We start from the raw sequence: 27,871 nt of genomic DNA on the forward strand, positions 1-27,871 counted from the left end.
TTTTAAATCAAGGTCTATATTTTACACGACCTACACTGTGAATGAATTATATGTAGGTAAGCACTGTGGAGTAAACTGCTCTTAAATGATTTTAACGATGACCACGTAGAAAGGCTTCACTCACCTAAACCCAGTTTTTCCAGAAACCTCGCTCAGAGTTCAGCATAGGTTCGGTACAGACTCAGCCCAGACCAGAGATGGCCCCACCTCCCTGACTGCCAATCAATCGCCCCTCACGCCTGCGCAGACACCGTCCTCTCCCGGAGCCCCGCCCCAGTCACCCGCCCCGAGGCTGCCGCGGGCGGTTACGTCTGGCGGGAGCCTGTCCTTCACTGGCCCGCGCACTATGACGATCACCTACAGCTGCATTGCAAATGGCCGAGCGGTCCTAGCCGAGCTGGCCCTAACCGGCGGCTCTTATCAGGTACCCCTGGGTCGCCACCTCGGCCATCACGGGTTCCACTTTTCGAGGGTGGTACCCACCGGACCTGCCCCTCGGGACGCGGCGCTAAGGAGCTGCCGGGAATCGGCTGTTGAGGCGTGAGGCCCCGCCTCCGCGAACGGCCTCTCCCTCGAGAGGCCACGCCGCCGTGCGGCCTAGCCTGCGAGATGGTGAATCCCTGGCGGGAGCCGCTCGCGCTCCCAGACGGCAGAGCCGCAAGTGCGCCGCCCAGGGGCTACGGTTGGTGTTGCACGCGACCTACTTGGCCGTGATTAGCAGTCACGTTTAATTCCGGAGACCCTTAAAAATATTCTCTCCCCTGAGAGAAAATGAGAAACTGAAGAATGGTCAGCAGTTCAACCCACATTTATTGAGCATGTGTTAGTCGCAAAATCCCAGGGTAAAGGTGTGGGGGATGAAACGATGAAGAGAAAACGGTGCCTGGAGTTGTCCTTTGATGAGCACGTTGTCCCTTTATACTCAGGGGCTACGTTCAGTCGTCCTACAGTGTGAAAGTATTTCAGTGGAGGTAGATCGAGATTACTCCCGTAGCACTCGGGATGGGTGACTGCTTGCCAGCCACAGAGGAGGTGATGCTCCTGTGCAAAAGCATTGCAAGCATTAGCCCTAGCCTGGCACAGGAAAGGGGGGTGGAGACCCCATGCGGAGGGATCAGTGTGGTGTGTGTGCGGAACCTCAAGAACCTCAGTGGGGCTAGATAGAGCACAGGTTCCCAGTATACAGGGGCTAAAGATGAGGTCAGAAAAGTGGACAAAGAATAGTTAATAAAAAGTCCTATATTCAGTTTGGTTTTTTATCCTAAAGATTTATAAATAGAAGAATAGCAAGATCTGATTCATCTCCTGGAAAATTTGATCTGGTTACAATGTACAAGGTGGATTGGAGGGAAGAGAAACAGGATGGTATTCTTACTGGTTACCCAGAAGATCTAAGGGCCTGAGCTAGGGCAATAACCTGCAGAAGAAAAGAAGGGGACAGATCCTAAACATACTTTGTAAAACTAATCCTCATAGAGTTAATGACTGGCTGAATATGCGGGAGAAGGGTCAGGGCCATGACTAGGATGATTCTCAATTTTTAAAATCTTTTTCCCCAGCTTTATTGAGATAAAATTGGCAGAACATTGTGTAAGTTTAAGGTGTTTAATGTGAAGATTTGTCAATTTTTTTTCTTAGGTGGCATCAAACGATAGAAACGACAGATGGAGGGGCAGAATTGTGGGGAAAGGAGTCAGAGGGAATGCAGGGGAGGAGAGTACAGCCTGGGACAGGTTGAATTGTGTTGCGGGTTGGAAATAGCCAATCTATTTGTGTATTTATTCCTCCATCTTATTCCCAAAATATTTAAGTCATAAAAATATCCAATAGGTCGCACTCAGAGGGTCAGGGTGAACAGTTAAAGATAGTTGAAGTAGATAAGATTGCCCAAGAAGGACTGTGAGTTCAATGAACACCTTGTAGATCTTGTTCAGCTTCTCTGGAGCATAAGACATTCTTTTAATTTTCTTCTCTTGGTTTTCAGAATACCATTCCTCTCATTCGGTGGCCCACCTCTCTATTCTGTTCTAAAACAGCGTTCTGCTTTTTGGCGCTCTGCTATTCTGACTCTATATACTTTTCTTGGGCAATCTTATCCTTCAACTTTCTGTCTCCCTTCATAATTATGAAATGTTTATTAAGAACCTACTACGGCATCGTCCACTGTACAAAGATTAAAACAGTCCCTGTCTTAAAGGAGTTCATAAGCCCAGTGGCCTCTCTTTATGAAGCATGCAGGGAGGTAAGAAAGTGGAAGGCGATGGAGCAGTATGCAGTCGGAGGAAAGGATTAAAGATGTGGGATGACTGCTCTGTGGAAGGCTGACCAGAGAGGAGAAAAAGGATGACAAAGAGCTTCAAGGGACATGCCTTTCCTTGGTGCTAAATATTAATATGACAAATATTTTATACTTACTAGACAATATTAGTACCTACCAAAGCATAATCATGAAATCAAATCATGATGGAGCTGGACAGGATCCTAGAGATCATCTTGCCCAGTCCCTTCATTTTTCACACAAGGAAACAGACCCAGATAAGTCACCTTCTCAAGCTGTGCAGCACATCAATTCTAGAAACAGTACTGCAGCCCAGGCTGTCACTCATTTTACTGCCTCACGTTGCCATTTGCTTCGTTTGTCATTTTTCTATGATTCCATTGTTTATATACTCTAACAGAGACACCTGGAGAAAGGTAGGGGAATATGATCCAATGAAGAGAATAGACTAATTGAAAGATTATAGATTCCCTTAATGTTTCTTAGGAAATCCTTTTTTAGAAAATACTGCCTGGATTTTTCAGGCAATACCAATAATTTCAAGTTTTACTCTTTACCATTAGTAATAAGCCTTACTCTCCTTATTTCCAGTGTCATTTTGTAAAAATGGAAAAGTTAATCAGGAGTGCGGCTACTCAAGTCTTCTTAGGTTACTTTCACGTCCCTTTCACATGTATAAAGTCAATTTATGGGATTCCATACAATCAACTGTATTTAAGGTATCTGGATAATCGCAGTACCTTGCAAAATTTCCCCCAAAGAATAAGCCTTATAAGAAACAGGCATGAGAGATCTTAGTAATTATTTGTCTTTTAGAAAAAAATCAGTGAATAATAATGAATAAAATTTTTTATCTTAATCAAAAAAAAAAAAAAGAAGACTGCTTAAGTTATTCTGAGACTAAAAGCAGAATACTTTTAATCCATTAATATTTTATATGTAGCTTCATAGAGGTCACTGAAAAGATACTTGATTAGATAGTACTTCCCAGCCTTGAAACCATATATGATAATGTGCTGTAAAAATAAGACTAATTAGTGCAACTTATATTTGCATACTTATGTGTATGCACAAAGTATATGTGTATTTATGTAATTTTATTATTTTCCTTCAGATTCATATGAATATTTCATGATAACTTGCCTCTTACCATGCATTACGAATAACCACCTATTTGTCCTCCTAGTAAACAGTTGTTCCTTAATAAACTAAACAGAACATTGGTAAATTAAGGAGATGTATAATGAAAGACACTACAGTCTTCTGCAAAGTAAATGCTGACAATTTATTTTTAGGAAGCAGCTGCAACAGTGCTTAAACTAGTGCTTCTTAGAGCTGAACCAAAGACCATAATTCATATGGGAAGGTATGGTATACTCTAATAAAAGCCTACTTTTCAATAATTACTAGCTAATAATTCCAATGATAATGATATAGGGAAAAAATATTTGTTGCACAGACTCTTGATTGAACCCTCAGAAAGGAGAACTTTTATATGTAAAAGTATAAAATGATGAATGGGAATGATGAACACTAAATTCGAAATAGTGGTTCCCTCTGCAAAGAGAAGGGAGAAGAAGTTGTGGGGACATTAATTGTCTCTGTAACATTTTGACTGGATGGTAGGTCTACAACTGTTCTTGTTATCTTATTCTCCATACTTTGTTGGCATATCCAAAATATTTCATTAATAAAAAAGGAGACTTCCACTTGAAAATATCTGTAATAAGATCATTAAGATTTACTTGGGACATTGCATGGTTTGGCCTAAACCAGTCTTAAAAACCTTTTGCTAGTAAAAGAACAGGTGAGGAATAAGAAAGCTTCTATAATTTTTAGACTCATCATTTTTTTTAAGAGGAGGTTTGTTTTAACCTTTATATTGTAAAATAAAACAAAACAGAAAAACCTCATCAAGCAAATGTATAGTTTCATGAAGTTTTTCGAAGAACCCCACTACCAACCAACTGCAACTGTCACCTAAGTCAGAAAATGGAGTACTGCCAGCTCCCCCCAAAACTCCCCACCATGTAGCCTGGCCTGCTCACAGTTTCCTCCCTCCCCCTCAAATCAACCATCATTCCAACTTCTGTTGCAGTCATTTATCCTGTTTATTGCCTCAGTACCTAAATATGCATCCTCAGACACAAGAGCCCAATCCTGCCCATTTTTAAAATTGATGTTTTCCAAGTCTCTTTAACCCACATATTTCCCCTCCTTCCCTTTCTTTTCCTTACAATTTATTGTTGAAGAACCTGTAGAGCTTCCCATATTCTGGTTTTGCTGATTGCATATTCAAAATACAATTCACCATGTTCCAAGCAGCCGGATCCGGCGGCATGATCCCTTTGGCAAGACTACAGGTGTTTTTTCATCAGATGGTACATAACATCTGCGTATGTCTCCTTTTGGCATGCTAGCAGCCATTGACTTTCACTGCCTACATCCTAGAGCCATTAATTTATTGGGGGGTTGCAAAATGGTGACATCTAGTTTTGTTTTCACTTATTAGCTGAAGTGATTTTTTTTGAAAAAAGATACTATCCTCCTCTACTATTTGCTTAACCTACAGTGGACATTCTAATTTGAGTCTTTTGAGGATCTCTTCCCTGAACTCCAGACTTGTATATCCAACTGCTTCTTCTACGTCTCTGTTGGATATCTAATGGGCATCTCAAACTTAGTTCCAAAACCAAACCTCCCCCTACAGCCTTCCACATGTTACCTTTCCAGTGCCTCAGGCCAAAAGGCCTTCATATTTTAGAGAGTTTTTATTTAACGTAATTTACTTTGATTTTTCAAATGTATGATAGATTCTCTAATTATTCTGATTATAAAAAGTTATCTACATAGTTTTTACACTGTTAGTGAGAGCTTGAAAATGAAATTAAATTCTCTGTGTCATTGCTTAATTTCTTTAATGTGATGTAAATGAATGTACTCTTTTCAAAGCTTTGTCTACCATACTCTGTTTATTGATGGAATCACTTACCTATGTGCTTCAGACAATACCTTGGATACCATAACACCATCTGCATTTCTTAAAAATGTAAGTAATTTCTTGTACTACTTTAAGGACTTCTTCAGTTACTGAAATTATTAGGTGTCTATTCTATAGTTTATTAGTAATAATGTCACTGACCAAAAGCAGATCATACATGTCTGCGAGATTAACATCTACATGTCTGTATAGTAGAGCCATTAATGACCTTCAGAGATTTCTTGCCCTTATCCCTCATCTGTCTCCTGCTTTCATACCTCCCCTGACTCGAAAGCAAGATCTGCAAAGACAATCCACCCAGATCTACTAGAATCTCTCTGTGTATTTATTTTGTTCTTTAAAAATAAGAAAAATTATCTTTACTAATATTTAATATACCTTTTCAATAGCATATGTATTTAATTTTCAAATAATTATTGTAAGACATTTCTGGTAGAAAATATGAATCAATTGTATGAGTTAAATGAAAAAAATTTTTTACTCAAGATATACTATCTTTAGGAAACATCTTACCTGAAAACTCCTGGCAAATATAAAATATGCTAAATAGAATACTTATATGTATGTACTTATGTGGATAAATGAGATTTTATAAGTTTCTCAAAGGGTAATTAACCTTCTCAATAGATATCATCAGTTGCTATCACCCAGTATTTAATCTCTGACTAGAATAAGACTGTGAAAGGCAGTCTCAGAGGCAGACCACGGCTAAACCATTATTCTGATAACTTTATGGTCCAGATAGTATGTTTGTATCTTATTTTAAAAAGTAAATAATACTAATCTTCAATTTTATTCACAAATATATAATTTAGGATAAATATTTTAACAAAAAATATTCATGGAAAAATCAGTCAGCTATACTATAGTTACTAATAGTTATTCTCCAGTCACAGTCATAAATAATGCATACATTTTATTTGTTTAGCATAACAACTTGTTTTAACACAACTCAAACTGTAACCATATATAGAATCAAAGATTACAAGACCTAATACTGTAGTTCACTCTACAGTTATGCCGAGACAGTCATTAGCATCTACCTGCTAAACGTTGTTAGCCATTTAACTGACTCCACTCTAATTTTTTTTCCTTCTCTGCCATTATGGAAGAACATCTCAACTTTACCAACTTTTCAAAACTATATGACACAAAACTTCTAACCACATGATGGTTACTACTACTTCTGAATTGTCAGAATTGTCAAAATTCCTTCTTGAAGTTTTGAAATGTCATATAACAACCCTATAGGTTTTGAAAAATAGTATCATGATATTTAGTTGGGATTGTTTTGTTATTGTTGAATGGATTTTGAGGGTAGGGGCAGGAGGGGAAAATGGAAAGCATTTATTTAGAAGATATCATGGAATCCCATCTTTCCTTCTCTGCCAAAAGGAAACATCTGCAAGTCCCCTCACCTCCCCAGAAATGCCAATACCAAAGAGTCAAGGCAGCACCTGCAGTCTCACGATACGAGGCTGTGGTCTGTACTTCTGTGGTGGAGAAGACTGGGAAAGCACAGTTTTCATTAATACTGTATCTTTAAATGGAAAGGACACCCAGACACCAAAAATCCAGAAATGTTCTGGTTTCTTTTCTTGCCAGTTTCTGCCAGACTTTGCTTCAAATAATGCTTGCTCTGTATACAGTTCTCCAGTTGAAATTATCTATATAGTTTAAATATTTCCATTAATTTTCCCAGGTTAGTGAGACTTTTCTGAGAAATCCTTTGATGTCACAAGAACATTTTTCTCCTTCAAATGCAGTCGCTGCAGATTTTCAACAAGTATTAGGAAAGTATATGGTATGTAACCTCCAATTGTATTCCTAAACATTGTTAGTGTTACATCTAACTAATCAGGAATTATGAGTTAAGAGCTGTTAAGGTGAATGAGAAGTAAGAACTTCTATCTCTATATAATGATAAGGAATGATATCCAAGATACATTGATAAGTGAGTAAAGCAAGATAGAGAAAATATGTATAGTATTCTGTTATTTACTTATCATCCTGTATGCAGCCATTTAAGAAAGAGGGAATAAACACAAATATATTTTTGCTTATAGTGAAAAAGGGTGGGGCAGGAGGACATGGGAAGGATAAACCAAAAGCATTTCAATGGTTGCCTGTGTAGAGATGGGGACAGGAATAGAAACTAGAGCTCTCTGAACGAAAGTTGACTTGGAACTGTTGTAAATATTTTACACAATTATAAAATCCTATTAAAGTAAATATTTTAAGTAGTCCCTAATAAGTGAAATAAGACAGTCCGAGAGGACAAATACTGTGTGATGCCACTTATTTGAGGTACATAGAGTAATCAGATTAATAGAGACAAAGTAGAATGGCGGTTGCCAGAGACTGAGTGGAAGGGAGGAGGAGTTCTTGTTTAATGGGTACAGAGTTTCAGTTTGGGAAAATAAAAAAGTTCTGGAGATGGATGGTAGTGATAGCTGCACAGCAAGGTGAATATCCTTAATGCCACTGAACTAAGCAGTTGAAAATAGTTAAAATTACACATTTTATGATATGTATGTTTTAACATAATAAAGTTTCTAAATTTTTTTCTTTTATTGAGACATAGTTACTGTATAATATTATTTAAGTTATAGGTATATAATATGATTCACAATTTTTAAAGATTATACTCCATTTATAGTTACTATGAAGTATTGGCGTATTCCCTATGTGGTACAGTATATCCTTGTAGCTTATTTTATACCTAATAGTGTCTACCTCTTACTACCCTACCCCTGTCTTACCCCTCCCCCATTTCATCTCCCCATTGGTAACCACTAGTTTGTTCTCCATATCTGTGAGTCTGCTTCTTTTTTGTTATATTCACTAGCTTGTTGTATTTTTTAGATTCTACATATAAGTGATGTACAGGATTTGTCTTCTCTGTCTGACTTATTTCAGTTAGCATAATGCCCTCCAAGTCCATCCATTGTTGCTGCAAATGGCAATATTTCATTCTTTTTTATGGCTGAGTGGTATTCCTGTGTGTGTGTGTGTGTGTGTGTGTGTGTGTGTGTATCTCACATCTTCTTAATCTATTGGCCTGTTGATGGACACTTTGGGTGCTTCTGTATCTGGGCTATTGTAAATAATGCTGCTATGAACATCGGGATGCATGTATCTTTTCAAATTAGTACTTTTATTTTTTTTCAAATATATACCCAGGAATGGAATTGCTGGGTCTTATGGTAGTTCTATTTTTAGTTTGTTGAGAAACCTCCACACTGTTTTCCACAGTAGTTGCACCAGTTTATATTCCCACCAACAGTGTACAAGGGACAAACCAAATATTTGATGATACTAAGGAATATTTTTAGATGTCATGATTTTGTTTTTAAGAAAAATAAGGCTGTATCTTCTAGAGATACAAAATGAAGCATTTACAGATTAAAATAATAGACTGTCTGGGATTTGCTTTAAAATAATACATTTGGGGAAGGGGTAATCGATAGTTGTATAGGTGAAATAAGATTGGCGATGCTGAAACTAGGTGATGGGCACACTGAATAATTCACTCTGTTTCTGTATATATTTGAACTTTTCCATAATAAAATATTTTAAGTATACCTGCATCAGTTTTCAATGTATGTGTAACAAATTTACCGCAAATCATCAGCCAGAAACACGACACATTTACTATCTCACACAGTTAGTATAGGTCAGAAATCGAGGCTCAGTTTAACTGGGTTCTCTGCTCAGGGCCTCTCAGGGCTGCAGTCCGTGTGTCAGCCCGGCTGTGTTCTCATCTGGAAGCTCTGGGGAAGAATCTGCTTCTGGCCTCATTCGGGTTGTTACAGAGTTCATTTCCTCAGAGCTGTGCAAGGGATGCCACTTTTTGCTGGCTGTCGGCTGGAGGACACCCCTGGTCCTAAAGACTGATGGCAGCTCCTTGCCATGTGAGCATCCTCAGCACAGGGCTTGCTTCTTCAGGGCCAGCAGAGGAACCTCTCACTCCAGTCTGCTAACTGTTATATAATATGACATAATCATAGGAGTGACATTGCATCACCTTTGCTTCCATTCATTAGGAGAAAATCACACTTAAGTGGGGGAAATCTTACTAAGATATGACTCAGTGGGGGTCACCATACGGTGTGCCCACCACAATGCCTGAAAAAGTAACTCAGGATAGATATATTAAATATTTCTTATGAAGAATTCTGTAATATTCAATGCAGCCAAAATATATTATTATCATAACTCCGTGAAAACTAGTTACCATGCAAAAATATGCACATTTTAAGCAGTTAACACATCTGACATCAAAAAGATTCCTGTTTAACATTTATGAACTAACCTGGTGGGCTTTAAATCTGCAGAAAATTTTGTAAAACTTGTTGAATTTTTTATACTATAATTAACAAAATGCACACAGCAGAAAAAAAAGTAGTTTTGAGAGAGTTTTAATTATATATTACATATTTTAATTATATATATGTATATATATAAATGTACCAAATACCATTGAATGGACTATGAATACATTATCTTAACAAAACTTAGATGCATCTCTTAGATTAAAAAAGATTAAGCACTTTTTAAAAGGAGAGGAAAAGAGAAGAGAAACAAAAAGAAAAATCAAAGATTCACTATTTATCTTAACTTGATTATATCTGCAAAAACCTTATTTCCAAATAAGGTCACATTCACAGGTATCCAGAATTAGGATTTGAAGGTATCTTTTTGGAGGGATACAGTTCCCTCTCTTCTACATCCAACTAGTAAGCTCCTGACAGAACGTCAACTATGAGTTGTATGGTCCAGGAACCAAGATCAGAGTTCTGTTTAAGGTGGATTTGATCACTTGCCAAAGATCAAGAGGTTTTCATATCATTTTTATTCAAAAAGTAATAGTCATTAATAAAGTGAGATAAAGCAAAAGTATTTAAAGTGAAATATGAGTATTTCCTAAGGTCTCAATCAAACTCCCTTGAGGTGAGCACTGTTAACAGTTTGGTGTGTAACCTTCCAGAATTATACAATGAGTAAAGGCTTAATCTCTGGAGCTTCTTGCTTAGCCTCTAGCTGTGTAAAATCAGGCAATATATTAACTTCTCTCAGTCTGAATTTTCTTATTTAGAAAATAAGAGACAGTAGGAGTACTACTTTATATAGTGGTTTGGGAATTAAATGAACTAGCATGTGTGAAGTGCTTAAAACAGTGCCTGGAACATACTAAGTGCTTAATAAGTTATTATTTAATACTGTTCTGCAGCTGCAGCTTACCTTTTTAATATAGCACTATATCTTAGAGATCATTTTTCATATAGATTGAGTGGAAGACAAAAATAGGAACAAAGAACAAGAGCAATGAATAGAAAACAGTAACAAATATGGAAGATATTAATCCAACCATATCAATAATCACTTTAAAAGTTAGCAGTCTAAATACACCAATTAAAAGACAGAAATTGTCAAATTGGATCAAAAAACTGTCACAAGAATGAGAAGACAAGCCACAGACTGGGAGAAAATGTTTGCAAAAGAGAAATGTGATAAAGAACTATAATCCAGAATATACAAAGACCACTGAAAACTCAACAATAAGAAAATAAACAACCTGATTGAAACATAGGTCAAAGATTTGAATAGATACCTCACCAAAGAAGATACACAGATGGCAAATAAGCATATGAAAAGATGCTCAACATCATATGTCATTAGGGAATTGCAAATTAAAGTAACAATGAGATACCCCTCACAAACCTATTAGAATGGCCAAAATTCAAAACACAACACCAAATGCTGGCAAGGATGTGGAGCAGTAGAAACTCTTATTCACTGCAGGTGGGAATGCAAAATGGTACAGTCACATTGGAAGGCAATTTGGCAGTTTCTTACAAAACTAACATACTCTTACCATATGATCCAGCAATTATGCTTCTTGGTATTTACATAGAGGAATTGAAACTTACATCCACACAGAAACCTGTATTATGGATGTTAGAGCAGATTTATTCATAATTGCCAAAACATGGAAGCAACCAAGATGTCTTTCCATAGAATAAATAAACTGCAGTACATCCAAACCATGGACTACTATTCAGCCCTAAAAAAAAGAGCTATTAAGCCATGAAAAGACATGAATCTTAAGTTCATATTACTAAGTGAGAGAAGCCAATATGAAAAGGCTACACATTGTATGATTCTAACTATGTGGTATTCTGGAAAAGACAACACTATGGAGACAGTAAAAAGACCAGTTGTCTCCAGGGCTTAGGGAAAAGGGAAGCATGATTAGGTGGAGCACAAAGGATTTTAAGGGCAGTGAAGCTGTTCTGTATGATGCTGTAAAAACGAATACATGTCATTATGTCATTACACATTTGTCCAAATCCGTTGAATTTACAGTATTAACAGTGAACACTAATGTAAACTATGGGCTTTGTATGATAACGATGCATCAATGTGGGGTCACCCATTGTGACAAATGTACCAGTCAAGTGCAGGATGTTGATGGTGAGGAAGGCTGTGCATGTGTCAGGGATAAGGAGTATCTGTACTTTTCACTCAATTTTACTGTGAACCTAAAACTGCTCTTTTTTAAAAGTCTCTACTAATAAATAAACAAAAAATTTAAACTTAAAAAGAAACTTCCACTGCTGATTATACAGTCCTGCTCCCGCCACACTCCATTTTTCCTGCAAGATTAAGGTGAGACAATTTGAGGCTTAGTTGATTCCTTATGCTGAAATGCAAGTGAGATGTGCCTTTGACACCTTTGTTCTAATTTATACAGTGTATCATAATAGATTTCACTTATAGAAAATGAAATTTATATTATATTTCACTTCTATATAGATGAAATACAATAAAAATCAAGATGACAGCTCGATGTCCACACTGAGGAGTCAAGTGACTGATGTAAAAAATGTTCTGACCCAAAATATTGACAAAATTTTGGAAAACGAGGAAAGATTGAATATTTTCTCTGATAAGACAGCTAATCTGCAAACAACTGTGAGTGTTACAGAGCTCTCTTGATACCTAAATACTGCTCTAAAGCACAGGCTCACTACCCTTGAGACAAACTGCCCAAAGCAAAAATACACCTGGGACACTAAGTGAGAGAATCGTATGTCACCAAGCTATGGCTTCATGAAAAAAATTATTGAAATGCAACTAAAGTATTAAAAGAATAATTATAAAACAATCCAAATTTTAAAACCCATTAAAGTAACAGATGGTTATTTGTGTGAAAGGAGGATTTCTTACATTAAGAAACACAGAGGTTAGTCAACAAATAAATTGCAAGGGAAAAAAGGAGAAGGAAACTTACCCAAAAAAAGACTTAGAAGGTATTATCAATTGCAGTGTGTGGTCCTTACTTGGATTTTGATTCTAACAAACTATAAAAGTGAAATTTCACAGCTTCATGAGACAACTAGATATTTGAACTCTGGCTGGATGCTAGATGATATTAAGGAATATTACTAATTTTTAGGTGTGATAATGGCATTGTGGTTATGTTTTTTTTAAAACACCTTCATTGTGGTATGTTTCCTGTACAGCAAACTAAACATATTTCAAACGTACAATTTGATGAATTTTGATAGCTGCATACACCAGTGAAATCACTATGGCATTGTGGTTATGTTTTGAAAAGAGTCATTACTTATTAGAGATATACAGTAAAATACTTACGAATGAAATTATGTAACATCTGAATTTTGCTTCAGAATAAATAGTTCAGGAGTTGGGGAGTAGAATGGGGTATAAATGAAATAAAATTGGCCATAAAATAACAATGGTTAAAACTGGATGTTGAGAATATAGGGGCTCATTATGCCACCTGTTAACTTTTGTATGTGTTTGAAATTCTGTATTAAAAAATAGTTTTAAAACAATCACTAAAAGTTGAAAGCTTCCTCTGAGCATTTAAAATTTTATTTTTACAGATAGTTTCTAGAAACACAGCCACCAGGTAAAGCAAAGTCTACACATACTTTTTACTCACCAAGTTCTATTAATTCACCTTCCTAAATCTTTTTTGTTCTTAGGCTCATTTTTACTTCTTTAAAAACAACTTACCAAAGCATTATTTACATATAATATTCACCCACCTTAAGTGGAGTTTAATGGCTTGTGGTAATTGTGTACAATTGTGTGACCACAATCAAGTTGTAGACCAGCTCTTCCATCCTAAAATCTTCCTCATCCCTCCTTTATAGTTGACTTAACCCTACCTCTGACCCCAACCAACCACTGATCTGCTTTCAGTTACTATAGTCTTGCCTCTTCTGGAGTGTCGTATAAATAGAATCATAAAATACATAGTCTTTTGTGTTTGACTTCTTTTACTTAACATAATGTTTCTAATATCCATGTTGTTGTGTGTTAATATTTTATTCCTTTTCATTGCTAAATAGTATTCCACAGAATGGCTAAATCTCTTAAACCCACCTTCTGCTCATCCATTGCCACTCACTGTCTCGCTCCAAGATCAGTTCTCTCTTGCCTGATTCTGGTAATTCCCAGATTTAATTGTTCTCCCACCTTTTAGTTTTATTCTACTCCAGTCATCCTCCACACTGACACTATAAATATTCTTTTAAAATGAAAGTATGGATATTATCTATAGCCTTTTTAAAACCCTCCAGTGGTGCACCTTTGTTAGACACCAGGGTACGGTTCAACATCTCTAACTTAGTGAGCATTCTTCTGACTATATTGTCATCCAGAGGTCATGGTCCTGTAGTTTATAAGTCTCAAAAAATACTAGACTATTTGTAATTCTCCAAAGTACACATTGAATGATTTCACACCTTTAAATATACTGTTCCCTCTTTTTCCTTGCCTTGGAAAACTTCTATTCATCCATCAAAACCCAGCTCAATAGTCATCTCCTCATTCATTACACAGGCTGAGTTTTTCCCTCTTATCTTTGCTATCCTTGCACCTTTTACTCATTGGTTAATTCAACAAAATCTCTTGAAGATCTACTATCTATGTATGTGTCTATAGTATTGTTTTGCATTTCTAAACTTTGTATTTATGACATTATAATGATTGTACCCTTCTGCAACCTGAGTTTTCAGTTCTACCTATGTTTTTGAGAGGTGTTCATTTTGATACACTTAGCTCTAATTTATCAGTTTAACTTCTGACAGCATAACATTACTATTTTAAGAAATACAGTGTGCTTATCCTTTCCTTTCCTCTTTTAATAAACGTTAATGTAGATTCCAACTTTTTCTTTTTAAGGAACAATACTGCATTGAACTTTTGGTACACATTTGCAAAAATGTTTTTAAGACAATTGTCTATAGAGTTTTTTGATCATGCATACTTATTTGTAAAATATTCTTGAGACTGCATTTAAATATATAGATATAAATTATATATAAGCTATATATGTTCTTCTATAATATGTTATATATTATAAAACATACAGAAAAATAGAAATTAAAAGAATGAGACAAAGATGAAATAAAATATTAAATAATTTGTTTTCTTAACAAAATTAAAACTATTTCCCTGATTAAGAAAAATATTGATAACATTTTTTAATGCTAGCAATGTGATTAAAAGTCAGATCTTACTACAAATGACTATTTTTTAAAATCTCTAAATATGGCAGATGGAGTATTCAAACTAGAAGCAGAGATATATCCTCGTTGCCATTTTCTTGTTTATATTTGCCTTATTAGTATAATTAAGCCACACGTCTACTTTTTAGTTTAGTGAAAACTAAGTACTAATACTCATACATTCATTTACCCAGATGCATGTAAATTGTAGGAACTGGAATATCCTACAAGCGAGTGGGTAAAGGAGTATGCTGTGGTCAGCTCTCCATCACTGTGGAATTTCCTCTCTTCCCTCAAAACACCTTAACTTTCATGCTATACCATCTTATATAACACCTAGGGAAGATGTCAGTGCCTATCCATATGTTAAACACTAAATATTTTCATTTCCTCCTTTTTTTGTTTTTAATGTAGGTACTGGATATTGAACCCAGGACCTTGTGCATGCTAAGCATGCACTCTACCACGTGAGCTGTAACCTCCACCCGCCTCCTTCTTGTTTTGTAGATTAAGATGAACAAATAGAGGTTCTAATATTATGTTTCTGTTTTCCAGTGAATCATTTTACACAACCTCCTGGGATGTTTAATCCCATTTTGGAACCCTCATTCTACAATATATACATAGAAATGGAATTGCTGGATCTTAAAATATGTGCACCTTTAAATTAACAAATATTTCAAAATTGCTTTCCCAACTGTTATGCCCATTTATACTTCCATCAGTATCGTATGTGAGGTCCTGTTGCTCCATAGCACCTTGCCAATACTTGGGATTATGAGATTATAATTTTTAACAGTTTTGTAGGGGAAAGAAAATAATTATTGTCTTAATTTGCATTTCCCTAATTTTGAATGACAGTGAGCAATTTTTATGTTTATTAACCATCAGATTTTCTTTTGTGAATTGTCTATTGACATCCTTTGCCCATTTTGCTAATGGGCTGTCTACCTTTTTAAATACTTTGTAGTTATATGTATATAATACTAATTTTATAACTATTAAAGAATGAATATATAATTCTTCATCCTAATAGTTATGTAAAGTGTAAATATATTCTCCCAATATGTGGCTTGATTTTAACTTTGTGTGTAGTGTCCCTTTTAGGACTAAAGTCTAACTTTCATGTAGGCAAATATATTAGTCTTGTTCTTCATAGTTATGCTTTCTGTGTCTTGTTTAAGAATGCCTTCCTTTCCCCAGGTTATAAACAGACTCTTACATTGTCTCAAAAGTTTTTAATTCTGCTTCTTAAACATGGATCTTTAAACATCTGAAATTTTATTTTTGCATAAATTATGAGGTAGGTCAGAATCAAATTTTATTATTTTCTGTATAAATAACCAGTACCCTAAACAACTGTTTTTCAATTGAAGAATAGTCAGTTTATAGTGTTGTGTCAATTTCCCATATACAGCATAATGTTTCAGTCATACATATACATATATATATTTCTTTTCATATTCTTTTTATTATAGGTTACAAGATATTGAATATAGTTTCCTGTGCTATAAAACAAATAATCATTTATTGAATAGCTCAGCCTTTCCCATCTGGTTTGTAATGCCAACCTTGTCACATGTAATGTTTTCATATGTAAACAGTTTTTAATCTTTTTCGATTTTTATGTATTATATTCTACAGGTCTATTTCTATATCTTTGGACCATTTAAACATTAAAAAAACATTTTTGGTGGGGGAGGTAATTAGGTTTATTTATTTATTTTTGGAGGAGGTACAGGGGTTTGAACCCTGAATCTCATGCATACTAAGCATGCACTCTGCCACTTGAGCTATATCCTCCCCCAATTTTAACATTAAAACACCATTTTAGTTACTGTGGTCTTATGAGAAGCCTTAATATCTTATAGGGCCAGTTCATCTACTTTATACTTTTTGGAAATTATGTTGGCAAGGCTTGCTGCTTTCTCTTTCAGGGAATTTTAGAATCTACATCTCAAGTTACACACACACAAAAAAGGTTATCAGGCTGTTAGGTGGAATCATGTTAATACGGGGAGAACATTTTATTTAAAATACAATTTTCCCACCTCTGAACATGCTATGTCTCTTCATTTTTCTAAGTCTCTTTCAAAAATCTTTCAATAGAGTTTTATAATTTTTCCCATAAAGATCTTGTACAATTCTTGTGAGATTTATTTCTTGATATCTTACCATTTTGTTGCTATTGTAAAGGACATTTTTTAAACTACATTTTCAAAAAAAATTTTTTGATTAATAGGAACACAGTCAATTTTTGCATATTGATTTTGTATCCCAAGTCTTGCTGAACTCTTTAATGGTAATATTTTTTGTATGGATTTATTTGCATTTTCTACATAGGAATTCTATCATATGTAAACAAGGACTGGATTTTTTTTATCCTTTCCAATGTATCTTATTTGTTTATTCATTTATTTGTTTGTTTGTTCATTTATTTATTTAGGCTTGTCTTACTACATTAGCTAGGAACTCCAGAAAAATGTTGAAGAGAAATGTTGATGTCTGAAATACTTGTTTTGTTTCTGATGGAAAAATGAATAATTTCTAATGCTTCAGTTAAGTATTAAATTTACATTCAAATTTTGATAGGTATCTTTTAACAAGCTATGAACATTTCTTTCTATTCCTCATTTGCTAAGAAATTTTATCATGAAAGGAGGTTGCATTTTATCAAATGCCTTTTTCACATTGAGTTAATAATTTTTCTTCTTTACCCTGTAAATATGATGAATTGCACATTACATATTTGTATGTATTGTTGAATTCAATATGTTATAGTTTATCATTGTTGCCTCAAAAGACTCAGTCCACAAATGTATAAAAACTATATGTGATACGCCATGTGCAGTTGTATTCTCCTGTAATTTTTCAGTCTGTCCTGTGCCTGTGGTTAGTTTTATTTTTTCATTCCTAACCTCTCTTTATTTTTTATGGGAGTTATAATTAACATATAATATTATATTAGTTTCAAGTGTACAACACAGTGATTCAATATTATTTTATATTATTAAATGCTCACCACAATAAGACCACTTACCATCCTGTCACCATACAAAGTTGTTACAGTATTATTGACTATGTTCCCTATATGTACATTACACCTCTGTGACTTACTTTATAGCTGGAAATTTGTACCTCTTAATCCCCTTCACCTATTTTGTCTGTCCCCCTACCCCTCTCCCCTCTGGCAACCACCTCCAAGCTTTTTTTTTTTTTTTTTTTTTTGGAGGGGGATGTCTTTTGAAAAGATCAGTTTTTGATTTATTTATAATTCCATTCAAAACTTAGTTGATTCTAATCTCATTGCTTCTAATCATTTCCAAGTGATTGTGGATACATGTGAAGTTCTTTTCCAGACGTATTTCTGAAGCCTGGTTATTTCTTTGCTTCCTTGCTCATGCCTTCCTCTCATGTTAAAGGCAACTACTTTGAGACCATTAGGCTTGGTTGGATAGGAAGTTTATACCCCTAATCTGATCTTTAATGCAGGGCAGAATCTTTTTTTTTTTTCAATTTAGGTAAAATCCACATAACATAAAATTAACATTTTAAAGTATACATTTTAGTGGCATTTAGTACATTCACAATATTGTACACTCATCACCTCTATCTAGTTCCAAAACCTTTTCATCACCCCAAAAAGAAACTTCATACCCATTAAGCAATTACTCCCCAGCCCCTGGCAACCAATAACTTACTTTCTGTCTCTATGGCTTTATCAGTTCTGAATATTTCATATAAATAGAATAACATAATCTGTGATCTTTTGTGTCTGGCTTCTTTCACTTAGCATGATGTTTTTGAGGGTGATCCATGTTGTAAGCATGAGTCAGTACTTCATTCCTTTTTGGCTGAATAATATTCTATTGTATATATGTACCACAACTTGTTTATCCATTCATCAGCTGATGGATATTTGGGTTGTTTCTGCCTTTTGGCTACTGTGAATAATGCTGCTATGAACATTCATTTACAAGTTTTTGTTTGAATACTTGTTTTCAATTCTTTTTATGTATGTACATAAATGGAAATGCTGGATCATATGGTAATTTTATTTTAACTTTTTGATAGTTTTAAGGAACTTCCCAACTATTTTCCACAGTAGTTGAACCATTTTACATTCCCATCAGTGATATAAGAGGGTTCCAATTTCTCCACATCTTCTTCAACACTTGTAATTTTTCATTTTTTTTAAATTACAGCCATGCTACCAGGTATGAAGTGGTATCCTTATTTTGATTTGCATTTCCTTGATTACTAATGATGTTGAGCATCTTTTCATGTGCTTGTTGGCCATTTGTGTATCTTCTTTGGAGAAAATCTATTCATGTCCTTTGCCCATTTTTAATAGGTTCAGGGGGGTTTTGTTTTTGAGGAAGGGTAGAATCTTAATGGGCTTTTGTCATTAAAAAGCCTTTTCAATCTTACGTCTTATTATTTGGGCCCAAATCCATCAGCTTATCCAATCTTTCAGTGTTCCACATTTCTGCAGTCTCTCTATTCCTTTTCATGTCTTCTTGCAAACCAGCCAATTGTTACCTTGCTAAAATGTAGCTAGTAACAAGAACTCACACTACTACCATTCTATTTTCCAAACTTCTTCTAAAATGACAGATTTAATGATACTTTGTCTGCCTTTCAGATTGTCACAGATGATAGTTTTAGCAAATATTTTACCGTGCATAGCATTGGTCTTTATGTTTCCAATCTCTAATATTAGTTTGTTCTCTGCTTACCACCTGGTGGTTAAGCCACTGCTATGTTTTAGGGTTTTGTCATAACAATATCTCATCCAACTACCAATTTCAATATTAGAAAAACACTAGCTGTACCAGCATACCTCAAGTTTTCAGTGTTTTAACTCAATAGAGGTTTGTTTCTTGGTTGTATAATGGTCTAAAGCAGGTTTTCAGTGAGCAGATTTCCACATGGTAATCCAGAAACCCAGGCTTTTTCCATTTTGTGACTTTGTCATTGCCTTGGCCCCTCAGAGTCTCAACTTCAGGTGGCAGCTGGTTAAACATGGCGTGGAAGAAGCACATTTGCTTATAGCCACGTTAGCCCAAAAGTGACACTCATCACTTCTACTCACAATCTATTGGTAAGAATTAGTCTTATAGCTTTGCATAGGTGCAAGGGGTAGGAGAGAAACATGGTCTGTGATTGGAGAGTCTCTTGCCAGCAACAACTCTACACTACGGAAGGGGAACTTAAAGTCTTCAGTGGATAGCTGGCTGTCTTTACCACATCTGGAAGTTTATCACTAAAGGAGATTCTAAAGGAAGTATAGAAAGTGGTAAAGGTGTGGGTAACACTAAATGAATCTTGACTGCAATATAGGTTCCTCTCCTTATCCCTGACAAAGGATAATAAATTGTATTATCTAAAGACAACAGACCTAAGAGATTCTAAACTCAGACACCGGGTGCAGTTGAGGCCAGAGTGACTGTCATATTAAAATTAGACGGACTAAATGAAAATCTGCATCCTGAATATAGTGACCACTCCCCAACATCTCTCCCAGGCAGCCTCACCCAGGCAGGAGATTAGACGATTCCTCTCTAAGAAAACTGACCAGGTCGAGGGAAAATGAGGTACAGATACTGACCTACAGATACTGAGGTACTCCCCCATGAAATGGTCATGTCCACACCAGATTATCCTACAGTGAAGCCCACCAAATGATAGCCCTCACTCACTCATGCTGAGTTTCCAATCATCGTTTTAGTAAATCAACAACACAGTTCATGAGATATTTGGGAAAAAAACCTGTAATTTAAAAAAAAATTAAAATAAACAGGAAAAAAGGAACTCAGACAAAACAGATAATGCAGAAGCAAAAGAAAGCTTCATTTGAAAAATTCTCTAATGTCTTTGGAAAAATAATAGAAGATAATACATATTTAATATCTTATAATAACCTAAGTGGAAAAGAGTCTGAAGAATATGTGTGTGTATGTGTGTGTGTGTGTGTGTGTGTGTGTGTGTATAACTGAATCACTTTGCTATACACCTAAAACACAGCATTGTAAATCAGCTATACTTCAAATAAGAAAAAAATACACAAAAAGGAAACATGAGGCAATAAAGAAGCATTGAAATCTAAGTCATATATTTAGCTAACACTGAAAACAACCTCTGCAATCATGCTATTTACTCATTATTTACTTAATTAAAACAATGTAATAAAATAACCAAAATGTGTACTGCCATTGCAAGAACATTTATGTAAAGTATCTTCAAATTAACTGGAGACAGAGATATGTAATCATGAAATGTTTATTAAAAAGTATTGCTTGGTAAAAAGGAAAAAAAAAGATAATACAACCCTGAAACAAGAATGTAAATCTATATAAAGCTTATTCATAAAACAAAAAGATCTTTTGGAAATTAAAAAATAGTAAAATTTTTAAATTTAGTTGAATTATTTTAATATAAAGTTGAGGCATCCTCTCAGAAAGTAGAGCAAAAAGAGAGAGAAAAGATAAGAGAATCAGTTAAGAGATCCAATATATGAGTAACAGGGGTTTCAGAAAAAGAAAATGATGGAATAACAGGGGAGAAAATCAGATTAATACAAGAAAAATTCTGAGAACTAAATAATGAATTTCCAGATTCCATAAACAAAAAACAAGGACCATAGCAGGGCATGTAATCTTAAAATTATAGAACATTAAAAAGGAAGAGAAGATTCTGAAGGCTTTCAGAGAGAGAGAAAAAACAAAGACTTGGCAATTAGAATAATACAATACTAGAATTCACAAAAGCAACATATGGGTGCAAAAGAAAAATAAAGGAATGCTTTGAAAATTCTGAAGGAAAATTATTTCCACACTAGGCTTCTATATACCCAAACTACCAACTCAGGGTAGAATTAAGACATTTCTAGGCATGTAAATTCTCAGAAACATGCCTCCCACTCACCCTTTCTAAGATGTTTTCTGCAGATATTTTTCACCAATAGGAGGGAATAAATCAAGAAAAGGGAAGAAATGAGATTGAGAAAACAGAAGGCCCATCACACGAGAAGGGCATTCCCAGGATATTGGTAAAGAAAGATCCAAAGATTAAAGCTCTAGGTATAGCAAACCTAGACCCCAACTAAACCAGACTGGAGCAAGTCAAAAGGCTCTGTGAGGAGCCTCCAGGCAAAGCAGGAGGACACAACCCAGGAGCCATCAAAGGAAGGGTATTTTCCCCCGCTCCTTTTTGGAGAGTTTAGTAGTGAATTACTGGTTGCTAGATTAAAAATAAACATTTTAACTATCTACCTATTATTAGCTCTAGAAAAAAAAAGTTACACATTAAAGTCAATGTAGTCAAATATACTTGAATACACTTAAATATTTACAAAGTTTTAATTAAACAAAAAGAGGCTAGGAAAGAAGGGAAAAGTGTGTTTGGGGAAGAAGGGTTTGGAGGTATGGTAGGAGTTATATCCTCTCTTCTATAGTTGGAAACAGAAAAATCATGGTATACATATAAATAAATAGATACATATATATACACACACATATATATGCTTTCTAGTAATGCAGAGGAAAACAAACACCAGGAAAAAATAAAACAGCTAAATGAAGTGCATTCAACAAGTTGGGGTTTGGGGGGTGGGTAGGGAGGAGGGAGGTAATTGGTTTATTTTTAGTGCAGGTATTGGGGATTCAACCCAGTATTTACTGAGCACCCACTATAGGTCAGACACTCTTCTAGGTCAGGGTTTCTCAACCATGGTACATTCTGGACTGTCCTATGCACTGTAGGATGTTTATCAGCATCCCTGGCTTCTATTCACTAGATGCCAGTAGCACCCCCTACAGTCATGACAATCGAAACTGTCTCCTGGTATTGCCAAATGTCTCCTAGAGGTCAAAATGACCCCCCCGTTAGGAACCACTGATCCAGGTAATAGGGATACAGCAAATAACCAAAACATACAAAAAAGAGCTGAGAGTGATTACCTCTGAAAAATAGAGATCAGAATGGGAAGGAGCTGGGCAAGATAATGCAGCTTTTACTCTTAAGCCTTGTAGAATTCTAACTTTTCAAATTATATGTGCATATTACATTAATAAAAGAGAAAGTAAATAAGAGAAGAATGTAAAGTCCGTTTATACCTTAATTCAATATTTTTACACAAGGCAGTATGGTCATGCAATTCTAGATTTGAATTCCAGCTTCACCACTTACTCTAAATCTGAGGCAAGTAACAAAACTTTCTGAGCCTCATTTTTTCCAACACTATAAAATAGGAATACTCACATAAAATTATAATGAACATTGCATATTATTATGCAAAATACATATAATGCCTGTCATACAATCCCTGCACTTAAAGCATTCAATAAATTATAACATCTTGGAAAATACTCCCAGTCACTAGCTTCCATGTGCCAGATCCTTGGGAATAACAAATGGCATCTTGGATATATAAGCCTGGGTTCCCATTATTTGTCATACGTTAGAGTCATGAGGCCATCAAGCAGCATACCAGGATCATGCCATTTATAGCATGCATCGTAATCATGAGCCTTGATTTTGTTCTTGAAAAATCACCATATACACTGAGTAAAGAAGCTGATCTGATGCATGAAGAAAGATAACTGAAATTTGTTAGAATTTTACTTCTTATCCAGGTGGCAGATAGCAGAAATCCATGTAAGCACCAAGCAATTTACCTGTATTACGGCTATATGAAAAGCAGTTACATGTATTTTAAAAACAAAAAGGAGTGGACCAAATGAAAACAATAAAGCTTTTTGCAGGGGATGGGGGAAGGATTTTACAATTCCGTGTGGCCTTGTTTCATCTCTCTCCACTGCTCCTTCAATTCTGTCAGTAATTTGAGTAAAAGTGAGCTATTTTGTTTAGGTTTAATTAGGTTAATATATAAAACTTTTTCTATTGTACTTAACAAAATCCATTTTATTATTCATCAAAAATATTAACTATCACAATGGCATAATTTATTCTTATATGGCAGTCTAGATATGCTATCCTCACTATCTCAGTTATGCCTAACAATCTGGGCGACTCCGTAGTACATGCCCTTATCCTCATTTACTAAACAGATTTAGTCATTCATTTTTTCAACAAATATTAATTGAACACCGGCTCTATATCGTGCACTGTTGGGAATATAGCAATGAATGCAACAGACAAAAATCCCTGCATTCATAAAGTTTACATTCTCAACAAACAATAAATAAGTAAAATTTACATATTGTTAGATGAAAGATAAGTACTTTGGAGAAAAAATGTATTGAAGGGAAATAAGGTTTCAGGGATGGAGATGGAGGTAGCAATTTTAAATAGGTTTATAAGGGATAGTGGCATTTAAGTAGAATCATGAAGTGAAGATGAGGAAGCTGAAGTTCAAAGAGTCAGTAACTTGTTCAAGGTCACGAAGTTAATAAAGCCAGTAAAAGTATAGCTGACCACAATAAGGAATCTTGGTGCATCGTTTTATAATAGCTGCTCAGACCTATTGAGACTTTTTGGGATTGGTCCCAAATTAAATCTGTTCTTTTAGATGGTGCTAAGTATTGTAGTGTGCACATTAATCCAGAAATGGAAAGAAAAGTTTACATCTGTGTTTATTTTTATTTCAGGCCAAAGAATCCAAAAAAACAAGAAAGATTCTTAGGAGGATATGGTGGAAACACTTCAAAAAGATTATCATTATCACCGTGGCAGTTCTCCTTTCAGTCATCATCCTTCTTTTAAGTACAAATGTAATACCAACCTGACCCTTCTCCCCATCCCCAGCAGGTACCAATAAATTGTTGTATGTAATTATAGAGTTCTACAACCAGCAATGATGAAAGCATTCTCTAGTGGTTGGAGGACTGGAGGAAGAGGGGGTTGTAAGTTTTCCTTGCCTCTTTAGTGTCCCTTGCCTCTTGTCTTTGTACATCTTCCATTTCTGTAATCCCATGTTTTGTCTTGCTCTTTTTAACCACTGCTCCATTACGCTTCTCTTTGTTAATATTATAAGCACAAGTCCTGGACTCAGACTGCAAAGCTTCAACTCTCAACTCTGCCATGTACCATCTAGGGGACTCTGGACAAGTTAGTTAACCTGGGCCTGTTTCCTCATCTATAAAATGGAGCTAATGATAATATCACATAGAGTTGTTGTTACTACATAGTAAATGCTATTTAAGTGTTAACTATTACTTAATAGGAAAAGATGATTGCAGTTATGGCACTGATTAAGTCCCCATCATCTTACCCCTTACTCAGAAAAGACCTTGACCTTTAAATTTCCTTAGAAATGTGAATCTTAACAAGAGTACGGTCCAGATATGCATTCAACTCTTCTACATATTCTTTCATTTGAAATGAAAATTCAAACCACTGTGTTTTATATTAGGCATATCCTTGGGTAAAGATATAAAAAAATAGGAAACTGTATCATTTCTCTAATAAATCACAGGTCATGTTTTCATATCTTACCACTCTAATACCCCCCCTTTTTTTTCTGAGTGATATGCTTCATCCAATAACCTTGAATCACTAAGATTTCTAAAAACCAAAACATTCAACTTCACTCTGCAGTTTGTAACACGGTCTCATGAGTTCTATATCCTAAGTGGGAACTTGAGGTCTAAAGTCGGTTTTAAAAATCATAGTGACCAAAAGGGAAGAATAAAAAGATTAGAATAGGGGTTCTTGACTACTAGAAAGCTCATTGTAATTCTGATAATGATCAAATGTCAGCATTTTAAATAGGTACCAATTCCTCCAGCACAGTATCACCTTTCCATTCACAAAGTATTATTTAAAGCATTTTAGATGTTAGAAAATTTAGAGTTTCTGCAATACGTATGCAGGAAAAAGTCTGATATAACGTATTAAGCGCTTTGGTGGAGGGGGTGTCTCATTAAATTTTACAATGGCATCAAGAGGTAAAAACTATCAAGTAAGTTAGTATAAAGTACATAGAACAGTGGCTGGCATGTATTCTGTTAATGTGAGTTCATATTACTGTCTTTATTTTGTAGATGAGAAAATAGCAAAGTTAAATGGCACGCTCAAGATCACACAGCTAGAAAGCTGAGATTTTACTGATTCAAGTACTGACTGATGTATACATAGCCATGAAACTCAACTGTCTAAATCAGAGTATATTATCTGATCTTTTAAGTTAATTGTGGACCGGACAACACACATCAGTACTCTTTTGCTTTTTGCCAGGTTAGTACGTTGTGCTGGGGGCGTAGAGACAGGAATTTTGAAAGGAGTATTGTGAGAAGAGGAATTGTCATGCATTTTGCTGCTATTATTTTTGCAGCCCTATAAAATTTGCCTCTTAATATTTCTATAATTTATGATTATGTATAAAACAATGTATTTGTATCCTGATTGCCAGCTGGCATTAGCATACTTATTGCTACAAGACATCAAACTAAAGATCACCTCATCTAGCCACCCTCCTCCCCAGTTTTACAAATAGGATGCCAAGACCCAGAAGCCTAAAAATAAATAACATGCCTTTGCAAGTGCCTCTCCACTTGCAGCATATTTAAAGCACCTTGGTTCCAGCCAGGAAGTTCTATGTAATGCCTGTTTTCCTAGGCAGTCTTAAATAGTGTTTAAGAGTTTTCCAGATAACTTGCATTTTCATCAGCTGTTGAAAGCTGCTAGGAAGAAGGAAAGCACTCATTAAGTAAGGAGTTTGTGCTACATCTGTCAGAATGTACCTGAGTAGAAAGAAACAAATATTAAGACAATCTTAGATTTTTCATTTATGCATACAAATGTCGTTGAGTTCCTACTCTGCACTAAAACGGTCCTAAAATATTGGGATTTATTCTGAGTTACCACATTGATAGAGATAACGGATGTTTGAGAAATTACTGGCTGTATATAAAAGTGTTAAGAAATGGTCCTGATCCTAAGGGAAGCTTACATACCAGTTGAGGAGGCAAGACCGATAAAAATCATAAACATGTTAAAACGTCTACTTAAGTGATGCATTGTGTGGCAGAGAATAAATCCAGGAAAGATAATGAACAACACCAACTCCAGTCACTGAGGAAGATTTTCATGGATTATATAAGTAGGATGGGAATTGGACCTTACTAGGAATCAAATTTATCTCAGTAAGTAAAGGCAGTCCCGTTAACACTAAGTCATTGAGCACTGATGCACCAGTAGCTATTGAAGTACTTTATTTAATTCTCACAACCGTGAGGTAGGTACTAATATCATTCCCATTTTACAGATGAGAAAATTGAAGCACAAGTTATGTCATTTGCCAGAGTCCACTGGGCTAATAGAGTAAGAGGAAATAGGATGAACAAATGAAGACACTGCTGTGGGTGTGGAGAAAGTGGTCTAGACCTTGGGAGTTCAATCATGCATTCATCTATTCATGCAGACAGCATGCAACAGAGCTCAGCATTTGGGTCTCTTCATTTTCCACACTGCTCAGGGTGCTTTTGTTCACTCCCATGGCTTTGCCTTCTCTAGCAATAACCTCCCTTCTGAATTCCAAACCATTTCCTAAATCTCTACTGCAGATTAGATATCATGCAAACACTTCAAATTTTAAATCTGAAAACCCCTAACTACATATTCTTCCTCCTTTCCCCACAAAACTGCATATTTGTTTCCTATTTTTCATTTCCTATTTTCCATTTTCCTATTCCTATTCTTTATTTCCTATCTCTATAAAGGAGATTGAAGTTTTCCTGTAATCTAGAACTGCCTTGGCCTACCATGACTCCTCCCTTCTGCTCACCTCATCTTCCCAAATTACTCACCAAAATCTTCTATATTAAATCTCCTGAAGATTCATACCAGGGAAGCCCAGAAGAGTGACAGAAGCAAAAATAGGGAGTCCCTGCAGATAACCGGGCATGCTTCAAAAAAGGCAACGTCTCCATCATGGTGGACAGCTGTGTGTCTACTCTCCTCAAGTCTGGCCAAATCATACTTTTTGTATTGAGTGCCTTGCACACAGACAGACAATAACATTTGATACTTTTTCACAGGCATGATTTCCACGGCTCTTAAACATAACCAAAGCAATAAATA

The 27,871-nt window shown here is 35.4% G+C and overlaps 1 protein-coding gene and 1 long non-coding RNA gene across 8 annotated transcripts in view; one reads left to right on the top strand and one right to left on the bottom strand.

Moving 5' to 3' along the window:
* Positions 1–273, bottom strand: part of LOC141573894 (uncharacterized) — a 121,457-nt gene extending 121,184 nt beyond the window's left edge. For both annotated transcript variants that reach the window (XR_012500307.1, XR_012500306.1), the window contains exon 1: positions 125–273. This is a non-coding gene — a long non-coding RNA (uncharacterized LOC141573894). The remainder of the gene's footprint in view (positions 1–124) is intronic.
* Positions 274–275: 2 nt separating this feature from the next.
* LOC123615486 (uncharacterized) lies at positions 276–24,645 on the top strand. Of its 6 annotated transcripts, XM_074346138.1 has the most exons (8): positions 276–424; positions 3,574–3,644; positions 5,231–5,327; positions 6,982–7,083; positions 12,099–12,257; positions 15,242–16,130; positions 17,274–19,931; positions 24,439–24,645. In XM_074346138.1, exons 1-6 carry the CDS (start codon positions 347–349, stop codon positions 15,296–15,298), a joined length of 564 nt encoding a protein of 187 aa, XP_074202239.1. In that variant the 5' UTR covers positions 276–346; the 3' UTR covers positions 15,299–16,130; positions 17,274–19,931; positions 24,439–24,645. The 6 variants fall into 6 exon arrangements, with proteins under 6 accessions (XP_074202239.1, XP_074202233.1, XP_045369105.1 ...); XM_074346132.1 differs by having other exon boundaries at positions 15,242–19,931; XM_045513149.2 differs by lacking the exons at positions 15,242–16,130; positions 17,274–19,931.
* The last annotated feature ends 3,226 nt before the right edge of the window (positions 24,646–27,871 follow it).

Source organism: Camelus bactrianus, chromosome 2, assembly GCF_048773025.1.
Source record: "Camelus bactrianus isolate YW-2024 breed Bactrian camel chromosome 2, ASM4877302v1, whole genome shotgun sequence".
Lineage (NCBI taxonomy): Eukaryota > Metazoa > Chordata > Mammalia > Artiodactyla > Camelidae > Camelus > Camelus bactrianus.

Excerpts from the sequence above, each read along its gene's own strand:
- LOC123615486 (XM_045513149.2), top strand. The coding sequence starts at position 347 with ATGACGATCACCTACAGCTGCATTGCAAATGGCCGAGCGGTCCTAGCC. Across the intron at positions 425-3,573 it reads TAACCGGCGGCTCTTATCAG|GAAGCAGCTGCAACAGTGCT; the intron begins GTACCCCTGGGT and ends ATTTATTTTTAG. Across the intron at positions 7,084-12,098 it reads AAGTATTAGGAAAGTATATG|ATGAAATACAATAAAAATCA; the intron begins GTATGTAACCTC and ends ACTTCTATATAG.